The sequence below is a fragment of the Strix aluco genome, chromosome 5 (genome assembly GCF_031877795.1).
Source record: "Strix aluco isolate bStrAlu1 chromosome 5, bStrAlu1.hap1, whole genome shotgun sequence".
Classification (NCBI taxonomy): Eukaryota; Metazoa; Chordata; class Aves; order Strigiformes; family Strigidae; genus Strix; species Strix aluco.
In genome coordinates, this window is record NC_133935.1 from 15294271 (window position 1) to 15307782 (window position 13512).

Genomic DNA, 13512 nt, shown 5'->3' on the forward strand with positions numbered 1-13512 from the left:
AGCAGTGACTCAGCAGCCCACGGTGGGGAGGAGGGAGGGAGCCACCTGTAGTCAAGGGGGACAATGGGGTACAGAGACTGCAGTGAAATTTTAGCCATCCTGATACTCCTCAACACTTATTCCTCCAGCCCCTGCATCTGCTCCATTCCTGATCCACCACTCTTTAACTTTTCCTTTTCCTCTCATCAGGAAAATCAAGTTGTTTTTTCAAGGGAACCCACAGATGATTTGACCATGATAAAAATGAACAAGTAATATAGACAAAGTACCACCAGAGCTGCTATATGAACCAGTAGCTGCCCAGGCCCAGCAAAGTATCTTAGCTCAGTATGACGTAATGCTAGATCCTCAGCAGGTTAACAAGCAGATGGGGATGCAACACAGACATACAAGGATCAGGCATTAATTATTCTAGTTATTCCCACATTATCAAGGCACTTTTTAAAGACCATATGCTTTGCTGAGCACCCGAAGTTTCTCACAAAACACAGGTAAATTCTGGGCACATGTTGAGGGTAATGTGCAGGATAAACTGCTTTGGAGAGGGTAAGGAAATGAAGGGATGATAATATGGGGCACGTGGGCAATCTTCTACATTTCATATACTTCATTAATACGTGTATCAACGTTACACATCCATCCTGCTTTCAGCAGAAGGGAGGGCCTAAGAGGCTCAAGCATTTTATTGTTCCTTTTCTCATGCTGTACAGACTGGATTGACCTCAAAAGACTTATCAGTCACTGGCTCCCTATAAATCAGAGCCTTATAAAGCCTGGCTGATTCCTTTCTGTCTTTATAGACAAGTTAACTTCTGTGTCAGTGCCTTAGGGACACAACTCTCCACACTTGAAGAGACAGATCGCCTGAGGTTGGGAAAGCTAACACACTGAGTATCAATGGGTAATTTGAGTACTTTTTCATTAAAAACGTATGAAGTTTTAATTGAAATGTCAGACAGTAATAGGCATTATTTAGGATACATGATTAATATTTCTTGAGCTGAATTAAGAGTTAATTCAGAAAGTCAAGAGGATGAAGCTAGGATTTTGTGCTGATTCGGTTCACTTTGTTGTTGTTTGGGTTTGTTGTTTGTTTTTTTTTTTTTTTAAAGCAGCTGCAATAAAAATATCATGACATTTAGGACAATTCTCTTGTTTCATCTACAGATGTGACCCAGAAGCAAAGCTCCCACAGACAGATTAATTCAGGACAGGATGAAACATGTGGAAGGATTTTTAATAACCTGAGGCCTTATATAAGCCCTACTCTTTAGATTTAATGGTAAATAAGAATGTATGTAAGCATTTCTTTACCCACTTTGTTTATTGTAAACGGATAGTCTACTGCTCCAGACCAGAACAGAGTTCCCCTTTTTCAAATTTGGGATGAGAGACTTGTAAACTTGAGTGCTTTTCCTTATCCAGTATACAGAACCACATCAGGTATGTCTAGAGAAGCAAGAGTAAGTCCCTCATCACAGCACCCTGCCACTCCTCATCCCAACCACTGCCACCCTGAAGGAAGAGTTGGCACAACTTATGATGAGAAGGGGAACTGGATAGTTCCCTTCTTGGCTAGAACACAACAGGGATGGTCCACAGCATGTGAGGCAGTCTTGATAAGATCAACTTATTTCTGTCAAGGTGGCATTTGCAGACCGCAAAAAGGAGCTCCAGAAGTCAATCACTGTCCTCAACCTATGGGGTTTGACTTGTAGAAATTTTCCACAAGACTTCTACAAGTGACAGAAAGCACCTTTAACAAATGTCCTAGACTAGCCCTCAGGATAGGTTACAGCTGTTATGCTACAGGGTGAGCTACACTAGACAACTGTAAATTGGTAACAAATAATGAAAAAAATATCTGAAAGCTCCTCTAATAAGTAGAACCCATCAGTTTGGATTCAGCTGTAGTCTTGCCAGTGTCAGTAATCTGAACTTTGCTAAAAATCACTCAGCAGTGGATTCAGAACACTACCAACCTTTAACTTATAGTAGGAAATTGCTACTTAAAAACACCTGTCAAGTTTCAATTATGATTTAAAGACAGTAAACATTAAAAAAAAAACCCCAACTTGGAAACTGACTCTTATGATGACTACACTATTTTTCATAGTTTTCTAATAGGTCCGTTATTAATTGTATACAAACAAGCTGATTTACTAACTATAGTAGTTATTTTTGCTAAACAGCAAAAACTTTAACTACACATAAGAAAAAAACAACCCTTATTTACCAGAATAATAATTTCAGCCCGATTTATGTAAACCTGCTTCTGGTAAAGGTAGGTATTCAAATCAAAATTCTGAATGTCTCAAAGATAAAAGTAACTTTTTTTTTCCTACAAAAATAGTTGGAAGAGTAGTACACACTGAATCTGTAATGGAGGTGCTATTAGATAATGAATGTAAAGAGATCGCCATTAAGGTGTCCAACAGAACATTTACTGCACCTTAGAGAAGACTTTGAAAGCCCTGCCCTGTAAGCTCAGACCACCACACACATGCAAATCGACTATGTCTAATTGCTGTGGATGCTGTGTGTATTCTTCTAGGGCTTAGTTTAGTTTTGGTTTAAGTGTTCTGAAAAGCTCAACTGGTCTCTCTGGTTCAGTTCTCAGAGAAGTGTAAATAGGCTGGTTACAGTTAAGTCTGTTCACAAAAGGAATGACGTGGATAGGCAACTCATACAAAGCTCATCTCCAAAGACGCTAAAAAGCCCCCAGAAAACCTATATAGCCCAGCAAGCCGCCCATACACCCCAGATCCTGATTTTGTCCAGTAGAAGCAAAAATTCTGTATACAGGTCAGAGGAGTGCCACCTTGCGGGGAAAAAAAAAAAAAAAAATCTACGTTCCCTGAACTTACCACCACCACCACCCCGCCCTGAAGCTAAATAGGCCCATAAAATCCCAAGAAAAAGAGTGGCTTGAGGTACAAGAGGAAATACTGGCAGAACGTGAGCATGCCAGGAGAGCAATCTTTACCATGATAAAAAATTCAAAACACTCAACACAGCTAGGAAGTTTCTTAGGTGACTTCATCTTGTGTGACTTCTTACTGACTTCATCTTGTAACATAAGCTATAACAGAGAGAGATGAGGTTCAGCCATTACTTTCCTTGCACAGACAGCATCACAGCAACAACATGAGTACTAGGAACCCATCAAATGCATTTGGCTTAAAATCTAGTGTCTGAAAAACACAAGGCAAGGAATGAGGAAGTGATGAACTGGTCTGTGTCCAGGGATCCCAAGAGATCGCCCTCCGGGGAAATAAGCAAATTTCCCATAACAACAAATTTCCCCAGAGCTGGGAATGCGCTTGTCGTATGATTTCTAGCTGTAATAGAGAAGCAGTCATGTGCCAGGTGAAGTGCTGTCAGGGCCAAGGGCTGAGCAGGTGAAGGCTGCACCCCACAGATGGCTGCTGGGATCGGGACAGCTTCACTCCCACCTGGGCCAACCGGGCTGCAATTCCATCTGCTCGGTGCCTCTGTCCGCAGCCCCGCTATGCCATGCCTCTTTAGACCCTCCTTGAAGTCAGACCTGACAGCGTTACACTGCTAATCCTTCAGAGAAAAGGATTATAAAAGGGGCAGCTGACAACGCCCAGATCTAGAACAGTACATTATTAAAAAAAAAAAAAAAGTAACAAAAAGCCCTCAGGCATTTATTGTAGCATTCATCTTTGCGAAGCTGTCAAGATAGGTAGAGCCAAGAAAAACAGCAGAGTTCACAAATAGGACTGTACCTTTTATTACGGGAAAAAATAACGAAAAAAAAAAGTTGTGTGAACCAAATCAAAGCACACTGATATGATATCGCAGCCACTGCTCTCATCTCCTTCACAGAACGGTTTGACTAGAACAGCCTGCAGAAATGATCCTATTCCTTCCCCTGCCCTCCAACATAACCTCTACTACCTGCAGAGAGTCAGCACCAAAGCAACACTCTTAAAGCTTTCAGTCTTAGCAGTTTAAATTGAAGTAAATTCAGTTATTTAGAGACCAATTCTCCAGACAGACTGATTTGACATTGTTGGAAGGGAAAAAGAAAGGGAGATCTAGTTGGTTCTTGATCATTTCAGTTCCTTCTCCTTCAGCCACAGTGCCTAAGAAATAAAAAAATCTATTACTGTACCAAAGCAGTTACACAGAAAAAAAAAAGTGTATGTTTCACTGCTGTTGTCCATGATAGAAGCATAAAGTATAATTATTTTGAAAGGAAAACTCCTTTCTAGGACTTCTCTAATTAGATTGCCCTTTCTTGTATCTCTACCATATTAAACTTAACTTACCTCTCCTCCAGCGGAGCACGTCTCTCTATTTCTGCATTGTCATTCTCAAGGCAGACACCTGGACTGCTGCAGAAGGAGCTTTTAATCTCCAAACTGACTGCCTTACTTCCCTAGGATGACAAGCATCTCTCTACTCTTTTTCTCCTCCAGATTGTTAACAGACTCTAGTACGTAGATTATTCAATCACGAGCAGCAAAGAAAATGTCAAAACCGACAGAAAAGCCCAAGAAAAAACACTGGAAACAGAGAACAGCTCTTCTAAGGCTGAGATATGAAACTATAAACACTACTCATATTTCAAGCAAATTTACTTCTACTCTCTTCAACATGGATAAATAACTACTTAAATTCAAATCCCGATCTGAACATCATGAGACAAGAACCCTGGGAAGGCAGAGACAATTTCAGCTACGGGTCACAAATACAAATACCAGCCCTCTTACTGAGAGAAGAAAGGTTATTAACTGAATACTGACAAACACTGATTGCATGCACTTATTTCACCTCTTTCAAACAAGTGAAAAGCAGATGGGCTTGTAACATGAGTGCGGATCCGAGAGAAAAATAAAACAGCTAGCTTCCAAGTAATCTTATACTTTTTCCTCCTTATAGACATTCCCAGACTATTTCAACATAGATGAAATCTAACCATGGAAAACAGGATCTGCAGAACTTGAGAAGAAATAAATTATTTGGGAGGAGGGTTGGGAAAGGAAGAGGAAAAAAATCCTTACCAACTGACTGGCCTTACTGTGCACTTTTCCAGGAGACCAAGAATTGCTTCTGATGCAGCAGCATTCAGCCCTGGAGAAGTCAGACGGAGCAAAAAGGGAGGAGAGGTGGGAGGAGGGAAGGGAGGGGAGAGAAGGAGAAGGCAGGGGAGGGGAGAGGAGGAAAGGGGAGGGGAGACGAGGAAAGGGGAGGGGAGACGAGGAAAGGGGAGGGGAGACGAGGAAAGGGGAGGGGAGAGCATGTACGCTGCATGTGAGGTGTTGAGACCTAACATTGCTTTCAGAAAAGAGAAGAACAAAGCTACTGCTAAATCAGGCTGAGAATTGCTTTGCGATGGTTCAAGATGACAAGGGAACAAGATCTCAATATGACCATTTGGTTCAAAACAGAGAGTCAGGAGAAAGAAATGTGTGTCCCCACATGTGTCTAGAGAACCTGGAATGCCAAACATGCTTTTTTGCTCCAAAAGAAAGATCATACTAAATCTTAAAGTCAAGCAGGGTAAATATAAGGGCTGCAGCCAAATCTGTCACTGCAATTAGTGAAAGAGGGAGACTGTCCAGAAGAAAGCAAGATTTCCTTGCTTTCCTACAGTCCCCCAAACTCAGTCTGCATCTACCTGCAAATCTAAGAGACTGTGAACTAGATGGAGTAGTCATCTTATCTCTTCATTCACGTTTTTGTTGCCAGCTGCATCCAAACACAATATACAGTGCACTGCAGACATTCCTGCTTGGAAGACTTTCACCCTAAAGCAGCAAAACAGACCAAGGGGAAAGGAAACAGCATACACAACGGCCAGAATCATAGTATCAAAATATTTTATGCACTTGAACATAAAATTATGCCAGCCATTCTCTCACCAACCAACCATTACATCCCACCCTACCATGAAAAGTTAACTGAATTACAACTTTAGTGCCTGAAGGGAGAATGGGAGGGGAACACTCATTGTGTTTCAACACATTATCTCATCACCATATCTCTGCAGGACTGAGATGAAAAATCAAAAAGCAACTTCTCATCTCAGAGGCTCTACCTCTAGTATCCCAAGTTTCCCATTCCTCACAAGCCACACTTGAAATCTGCTGCATAGCTATCATATTTATCAACCTTTATTTCCTCGAGCTAGCAATTTTGCTTCTGGTTAACTGTTGTCCATCTTCAGTCAGATGCTTTCCTGGACCTATAAGTCTCCCAAGCCCACAAAACAACTTGCAGTCCTGCACACAGGCAGAACCTCAGGAGCTCTTCCAGCTGCACCGTGGCTGCACAGCATGATGCAGCAATTGGTCCCACTGGATGACACCACTCTGTAAAATTCTGACTCCACAGATCCACACTGGGGCATAGGAAAGGCTCAGCTGATCCCTTACCTTTGGACTGGCTACTTCCCTCCTGGCAAAGGCTGACTTCAATCCAAAAACTGAGGAAGATCCCAAATTACGTGGTGCCAAGGGAAGAGACAGCACCAGAGACAGTACAGAATTTTTCAGGTCTGCCCCTGAAAAGCTGACTGCTGTGAAGCTCTCCTCTGCTCCTGATGCATGAAAAAACAGACAGGCTGTTCTGGTATCTCCTCAGTTTTAAGTAAGCTTGCAGCAGCTGTAGAAAAGACCCATCTTCACACTGCTCCGGAATAACACAAAAATCGAACCTCTTACTGTTACAGCAACATAATTCACTGGAGACTCCCAGGTTTATACATTGTCCTTATGGCTCTAGCAAAGCACTACTGACAACTTGATCTGGTACACAGAGCCCCTGTGGCAGATGCTTATCTTAAAAAATTCAAAACACTTTCGTGATGGCTAACAGCCTGCCAGGCAGCTCTTCCCCGGCCCTTCTCAGAAACACAAACTCTCCCACCTTTACCCCACATCCTGCTCCCAGCACTACCATCCCCAGAAGAGCATCCTACAGACTCAGAACAAACTGAGAAGCATGCTATTCAGTGAAAACGAACATTTGCCTTACAGGAAAAAACAAAAAAAACCCAGTAAAACCATATATCCCCTTCCTCCACATAAAGCCAGAAGATCAGTGGGTCCCCAACCCCAGAGCAACTCACAAAGGGTTAGTGCAGCTACATTAATTCAGCTGGAAAGGATTTTCATCACCTTGTCTCTTTCCTCGCCTCTTCTGCTGTTTCAAAAATAGCTCTGGCTTGTTTGCTGTACCGCTTATGTCAGTCTGATTTTATGCCTGACTGGATGTATACAGACAAGCTCGTAGCCCATTAAACACCGACTACCCAGATCTGTACATACATGCACAGTCACACAAACACAAAGCACAGCCCCCTCCCTTGGAGGCCATGCTGGAAAACTGCTTGTTTTCAGAGGCTTTGCACTGTATTAAGTTTGTTTATAGAAGGCCTCAAATAGGGGCTAGAGAACAGACCACAGCCTTTTTGGAGGTTAAAAAAAAACAAGCAGAAAAGCAAAATAGCACTAACATTCATCTGTCTTAAAGCTGCAAGTAAGGACCTTCCCTGTGATGAAAATACTTTGAAATGTGAGTGCATTTATCAAATGACCTGAGGTCATTTGGCTGCATGCTGTTAGTGTTTCTGTCCATTAAAGACAAACAATCCCTTCCAAAAGCTTTGAAAACTATTATCCACAATTGCCAGGAAAGGAAAGGATATAGGAAGGTGCAGATGTGCAGGAATTCTGGAACAAACTACTCTTAAAAGAAACTTCAGGTAAATAATGAGAAGCTGTCTGAATGAGATTTTTCCTACTAGCACTTTTTAATCACTGGGTTTTCATGAACAGCTTTTCTTTTTAGAAAAAATCAACTTGCTGGAGCCATTTCACTAATCCCAGATTAATTCCATTCAAATCTGGCATCCTTCCCAAACCTAGTAATCTAAAGCTCAGCCTTCAAGACCCAGCTCATCAGCTGTGAGCTGCCTCTGTGATGTATTTTTAAATGAAACTTTCTCAGCATGCCATGACTCATGAGCATTGGTTACCATGAATTGAAGATTTCCACAAGGAAATGCAGAACAAAGAAATCTTGATTGCTCATTCTATCCATGTTCCTATATAGCTATCAGATCCAATATGCATTAGCTATTTTATCCCTTATTATAAAAATAAATTAGTACCTACTGACATTTCTGTATGAAGTGCTCCCCAATCTGCTAAAAAGCCCTCTGAAATTTTAGAGGAAAAACCACCATATACCATTTCCAGCAGTCACCAGAGTATGAAGATAATATTAAAAAGATGAGCCTCTCAGGCACAGTATCTCTTGTTATGGGTGTTTGCTTCCAAATGCAAATCTGTATGTATATTAACAGGAAAGAACATACAAACAAAAGCTCACCATATAGCAACAAATTAGCATTTTAACACACAGTGTATGAAAACTAGTTGTTATTTGACATCTGAGGACCTCTTCAATTTCAATGGAAATCCAACAAACCAGACCATGCAAAGAACTGGACTGCCTGGAGAGATTATTGAGTCCAATCACAGAGGTCTTTAATGTCAACATCAGAAATGAATGGGTAAAAAGTCAGTTCTGCCTTGGGGCAGAGAGGTGAAATAGATGACTGCCCAAGATCCGTTTCCAACTATATGGTCAAAACCTCCTGCTTTTTTCTGCTTCTCCTGGGGCATTCCTTCTCTCATCTGCCTACTTCTAGCAACTCCTCTTAGCTTTCACTCCTATTAAGACTAGTATCACACTTAGAAATAAGCTTGGAACAAAGTATGAAAATTAAACATTGTCTTCTTACCCATCCTCCTTGCTGAATGATATAGTCTGCAGAATAGTCTTCTAGATATGTCACCCCAAAGTTCACAAGTGCGCTCAGTGGTTCCTGGCCCCGTCTGGTTAACTCCATCAGAAATTGTTGTAGCAGAACCAGAGGTACCAAGACCTACAAAAAAACAAGAATTGTGAATAAATACAGAAAGTATTATTAATACTGCTGTGTAGGTAAAACAGAAGAATTCATGTGGTCCACAGAAAAGGTCTGAATCTACTATACACTTCATTTCTGTGAAGACACAAGGCAGAAACACAATACAATTCAATAAGAAAGAAGCACTTAATCTGATAAGCAAAACACTGCAGCCTAACTTGAGAGTTTCACAGAACAGTACTGCAGTGCTTTCTTAAGACCCTTTTTTTTCCAATATAAGTAAAGAAGCAGAACAGGTCCAGAACCTGCTACCCCAGAAATGGAAAGATGCAACATTATAAATACTTTGAAGGGATACGCATCCAGATTGTATTTAAACAGCAAACTCATACATTCTTGGATAGATACACTGCACTAGACAGTCTCTTCAGAAGTTCACACTTGGCTTTCAGACAGTACAAGCAAACGACTCCTCCCAGCAGCATAACATTACAGACATGTTTAAAATTACAAACACAAACCCCTTTCCATGTTAAACTCTCCCTCCTATGCCAAATTTAACACGTTCAGAATTCCTTCCTTCATTTCCTACTCCCATTCCTCCTTCCAAACCTTTTATCTTTAACTGAATGCTCAGCTTTAACCCAAATGTCAATTGCTCTGGAAGATGCAAGACTCTGTGAACCTACCTCCTTCGTATTACACAGTACTAGACACTTCCTGCTGAAATTATGTTTTTGTTTGCCTAAACAACATGGAGTTGAACTTTTAAACTGTGTTTATTCTCCTAGAGCACACAAGTGGCCCTCTGGGCAAAGTTTATATGCAGCACTTAGCCAAGTTCAGGAAACTGGTATGAATTGAAGTCATTAGCATCAGAAAAAGTGGTATTATGATACAAGAGAAAAATATTTGTAAATTTTACTGCACTTAGTTTGTGACAACTGCATTGCACATCTATTCACTGTGCAAATAAGAACATTGTTTCCCAGATGCACAAGCTGGATGCAGGCTAATACTATTGCTCAGACTGCCTCCTTCCTTTCCCAGCCTCCTCCTTCAGCCTGATTTTCTTTTCTTTAAATATCTTCCATTACTATTCCCAGAAATCACACCTTAGCATGCAAAGCTGGAGAAAGATGAATCTGAGAAGTAGGGTGGGTTTGAGATTTGTACTAGATCCATGGTGGAGTCACACCAAGATGGACCACTAAAAACAGATGGGGCCTTAAAAATGCCTGTATCTGATAAATTTAAAATGTTCAGGTGATTAACAACCAAGACAGTCCAATACTACAGTAGTTAGCTTACAGTACTGTTCTCCTGGGACAAACAGTTAACACTACAGTCACTTAACTAGGAACGGGATGGTGCTTGGGGTTTTTTGAGTTTCTTGTAATTAATCTCAACTCAGAGGCAGAAGAGGTGCAAGCTTACAGTGCACAAATGTAAGGAGCAGGTCAAGGTGAGGTAAATGTCAGAAGAAACTTCAGTCTTTTTGGATCAAAGAAAAAAAGCATGCTGTCAGGACTAGGCATCTTTCAGAGGCTTTGGGCACACCCACATAACTCTACAGCAGGATGAACACTGAGATCTCAAAATATTTGACATTTAATGTAAGCTGAAGGCAAAAGAAACACAGGCAAACAAAGGTTGCTTAGGAAATGAAGGGAGCTCAAATGTCATACTGAACATGACTGTTGCCATCTTCCTTTGCCAACTTAAATATCTAATCCATCCATCCCTCCCAAATTTAGCAAGCCTCTGCAGGCCTCAGGAGTGAGGAACCAAAGTCAAACTCTAATATCCACTCCCATGCAGATCAACAAACACCACCTGGTTTTCCTTTCCCACCGAAATTATTGACACTTCTACCTCTGAGACCAGTAGGAACAGAGACAGGTTTGCATGACATTGTCCCTAAATTCATGGAAGAAGTGACCTTCACAATACTTCCACAAAGGTTAACAACAGCTTTCCGTACATAAGAGTAGCTATGTGAATGGTGATGAGATTTAACTAGACCAAAGTAAAAATATAGCCATAGCAATTCAAAGCAACACTAATTCCTTCCACCAGTATACCTGAGAAGGAATGCTAAGGGCTATTTAGATTCTGACTGAAGAAAAACATACACAATATCAAGAACAGCATGCCAGAAAATAGTGGGCAGGAGAAAACTTCTAGGGATTCATTAAAAAAAACCCCTTTACTATCAGAAGATTTCTGATTAATTGTGTAAATTAAAGATTTCTCTCAATTATACTATTGCAATGCCATAGTACAATATTACAAATTTAAATGCACACCCAAAAAAATTATTACAAAGGAAGTTCAGAGACTTTGAAGAAGCTATATTCAAAGTAATTGCCACTTCTGTGTACCTTTTGACTATTTCAACATAATTCTGTGGGATTATGTATCTTGGACAATGTATATAATATTCAATTTTAAGCAAAAAGCATAAAACTCAACAGTGGAATATTTCAAATTTTTATTACATTTATTTTATTAGACAAATATAATTTTCCCTAAGTTTGAGGTGGTTCGGTTTTGTTTTAATGAAAGCCTTATTTCAAATTTCAAATACAAGGTGAAGACTTCTCCTTTTCTTTACAGAATACAGCATCATGCCTATTATTTTCACATCATAATTTCTGAGAAATACATGAAATAATTTATTTTCCTGCAATTTTGTTACTGAGAACCAGCACTTCTAACATCTGTGAGTAAACTTTGCTTCTGTGGGATGTTAATGGAAGAACTGATGTTCCTATGTATTAGTTTACCCAGCAGTATTTCCTCATTCAGATGGATATTCATGTTTTAGTGAGTGAAAACATTCCTTTACATTCCATGTGCTAGTCAGTTAACGAAATCTCTTCAACAGTTCAAACATACCATTGCACTCTGGAAAAGATGCTCATTTTTAAATGGAAAAAATAACAGCTATATTTAGAAGTGTCGTCTTCCTGCTCATACTTGTATAATCGATAGGTTCTTTGAAAACTGATATGACTAAAAATGACACTGTCCAAGCTGTACACCAGACAGATCAAGTGTTTGTCCACATTCAGCCTCCAGCCAGCTAGGTAATCCAGTACCTCCCAGAAGTACATGCTTACCTTTATGTCACCTTTCTTATACACATAACATCAAGGAAGATTTGAAAAGACCACTTTGAGTCTGCTTCGTGCCACAGAGATACCAGGCCTTTAAGGGATCAGTGTGGCTCTCCATCACATTCAATATATTAAACAGGTGGGGCTTTTCTACATACATATGCATAATAATACATACCTACAACAGCAAAGGCTCAGAAATTTGAAGTGAGATTTTATATTCTAGTTCACAGGCTACTGAAAGCCAAAAGAGCACCTTGCTGTGCAAGATGCCACTATTGAGCAAAACAGATACAGCTAACATGTAACTGAAAACACATTTCATCTACTAGCTTCAGTCATTTTATTTCTTCTAGTCTGGATCATATCACAAGCACAGATCAGAATTCTGTCTGTGGGAAGGTATTTCCACATTTTTAACCCTTTGACATCTATCACAGCTACTGTGCATCTTCCATTTCTGATCCACCCAAGAAACTACAGAATATGTAACATCCGTGAGCACGTAACAGTGAGTGATTTATTATTCCATTCGGCTAGCTCAGTGAGTTGTACGTTTTCTTATTATTTAGTCATAAAAGGGACTAAGCTTCTATTCTCCCAATAGAGTCAATTTAAATGTACATCCTTCAGATTTCCACAAACTTGAGGCCAGCACAGCCTCGTCTTGCTGTTGTATGCCTGCTAATTAGACCTAACGCTATGTTTATTTATAACTACTTTTCAAAATTATTTTTCTAACAGCTTCTTCCTTAAAGTAAAAATTAAGCTAGGCTGAGGTTGGAGGAAAGATATCTAGATCTCTTCTGTTATAAAATACGATTCTGATTAAGAAGAAAAAGGAATTTAAAAGGAAATGAAACCAACATGAATGTATTCCACCTCTTCAAAACAAGTATTATTAAAGGAACTGCTAGGCATTCCTGAAGCACCAAGCTACCACAAAAACAATACAAACAGATGCTGTATTATTCTACAAAATTTCCATTCTGGTTTGCTTGTGGACTATAAGTTTTGTAGCAACAAGTGTTATGGGTTAACCGAAGATGATGACAAAGACATCTTCTGGATGATACTCTCAATGACAAAGTGTTGGGGACCAAAATCCACTAGCCACAGGGGCTGCACAAACGTAGCAGCAATGAAGACTGGAACATAAACCCCCAAATGTGGCTGATCCATCTACCCAGGGCTGTATCTTCAAGAGGTGTGTAGCAATAGCATATGGAGACCCAGCAGGCAACTGACAGGCTCCATCCACCTCCTCCCTTGCCAGCTGAGCCACAATGACCGGTTTTATGCTTGTCTTTAGTTTTCATCAACTGAAAAGGAGAATGCGCTAGCTTAAGCCACCTTCTTGATAATCAGATTTCATGTTTGTTTAAACTAAAATGCTATGAATCACAAGATGATAAACTGAAAGCACACACACACCAATTATAATTGCTGGAGCCATACTCAGTAACTTGTCAAGCAATG

At 40.2% G+C, this 13512-nt stretch overlaps 1 protein-coding gene across 9 annotated transcripts in view; it reads right to left on the reverse strand.

The window, feature by feature from the left end:
* Nucleotides 1–13512, reverse strand: part of BCL2L13 (BCL2 like 13) — a 45513-nt gene that overhangs the window by 11874 nt on the left and 20127 nt on the right. For 4 of the 9 annotated variants that reach the window (XM_074826076.1, XM_074826077.1, XM_074826078.1 and 1 more), the window contains one exon: nt 8783–8926. In XM_074826076.1, the coding sequence (XP_074682177.1) occupies nt 8783–8926 (144 nt within the window). The other 5 variants (XM_074826080.1, XM_074826083.1, XM_074826081.1 and 2 more) reach the window with 5 other exon arrangements.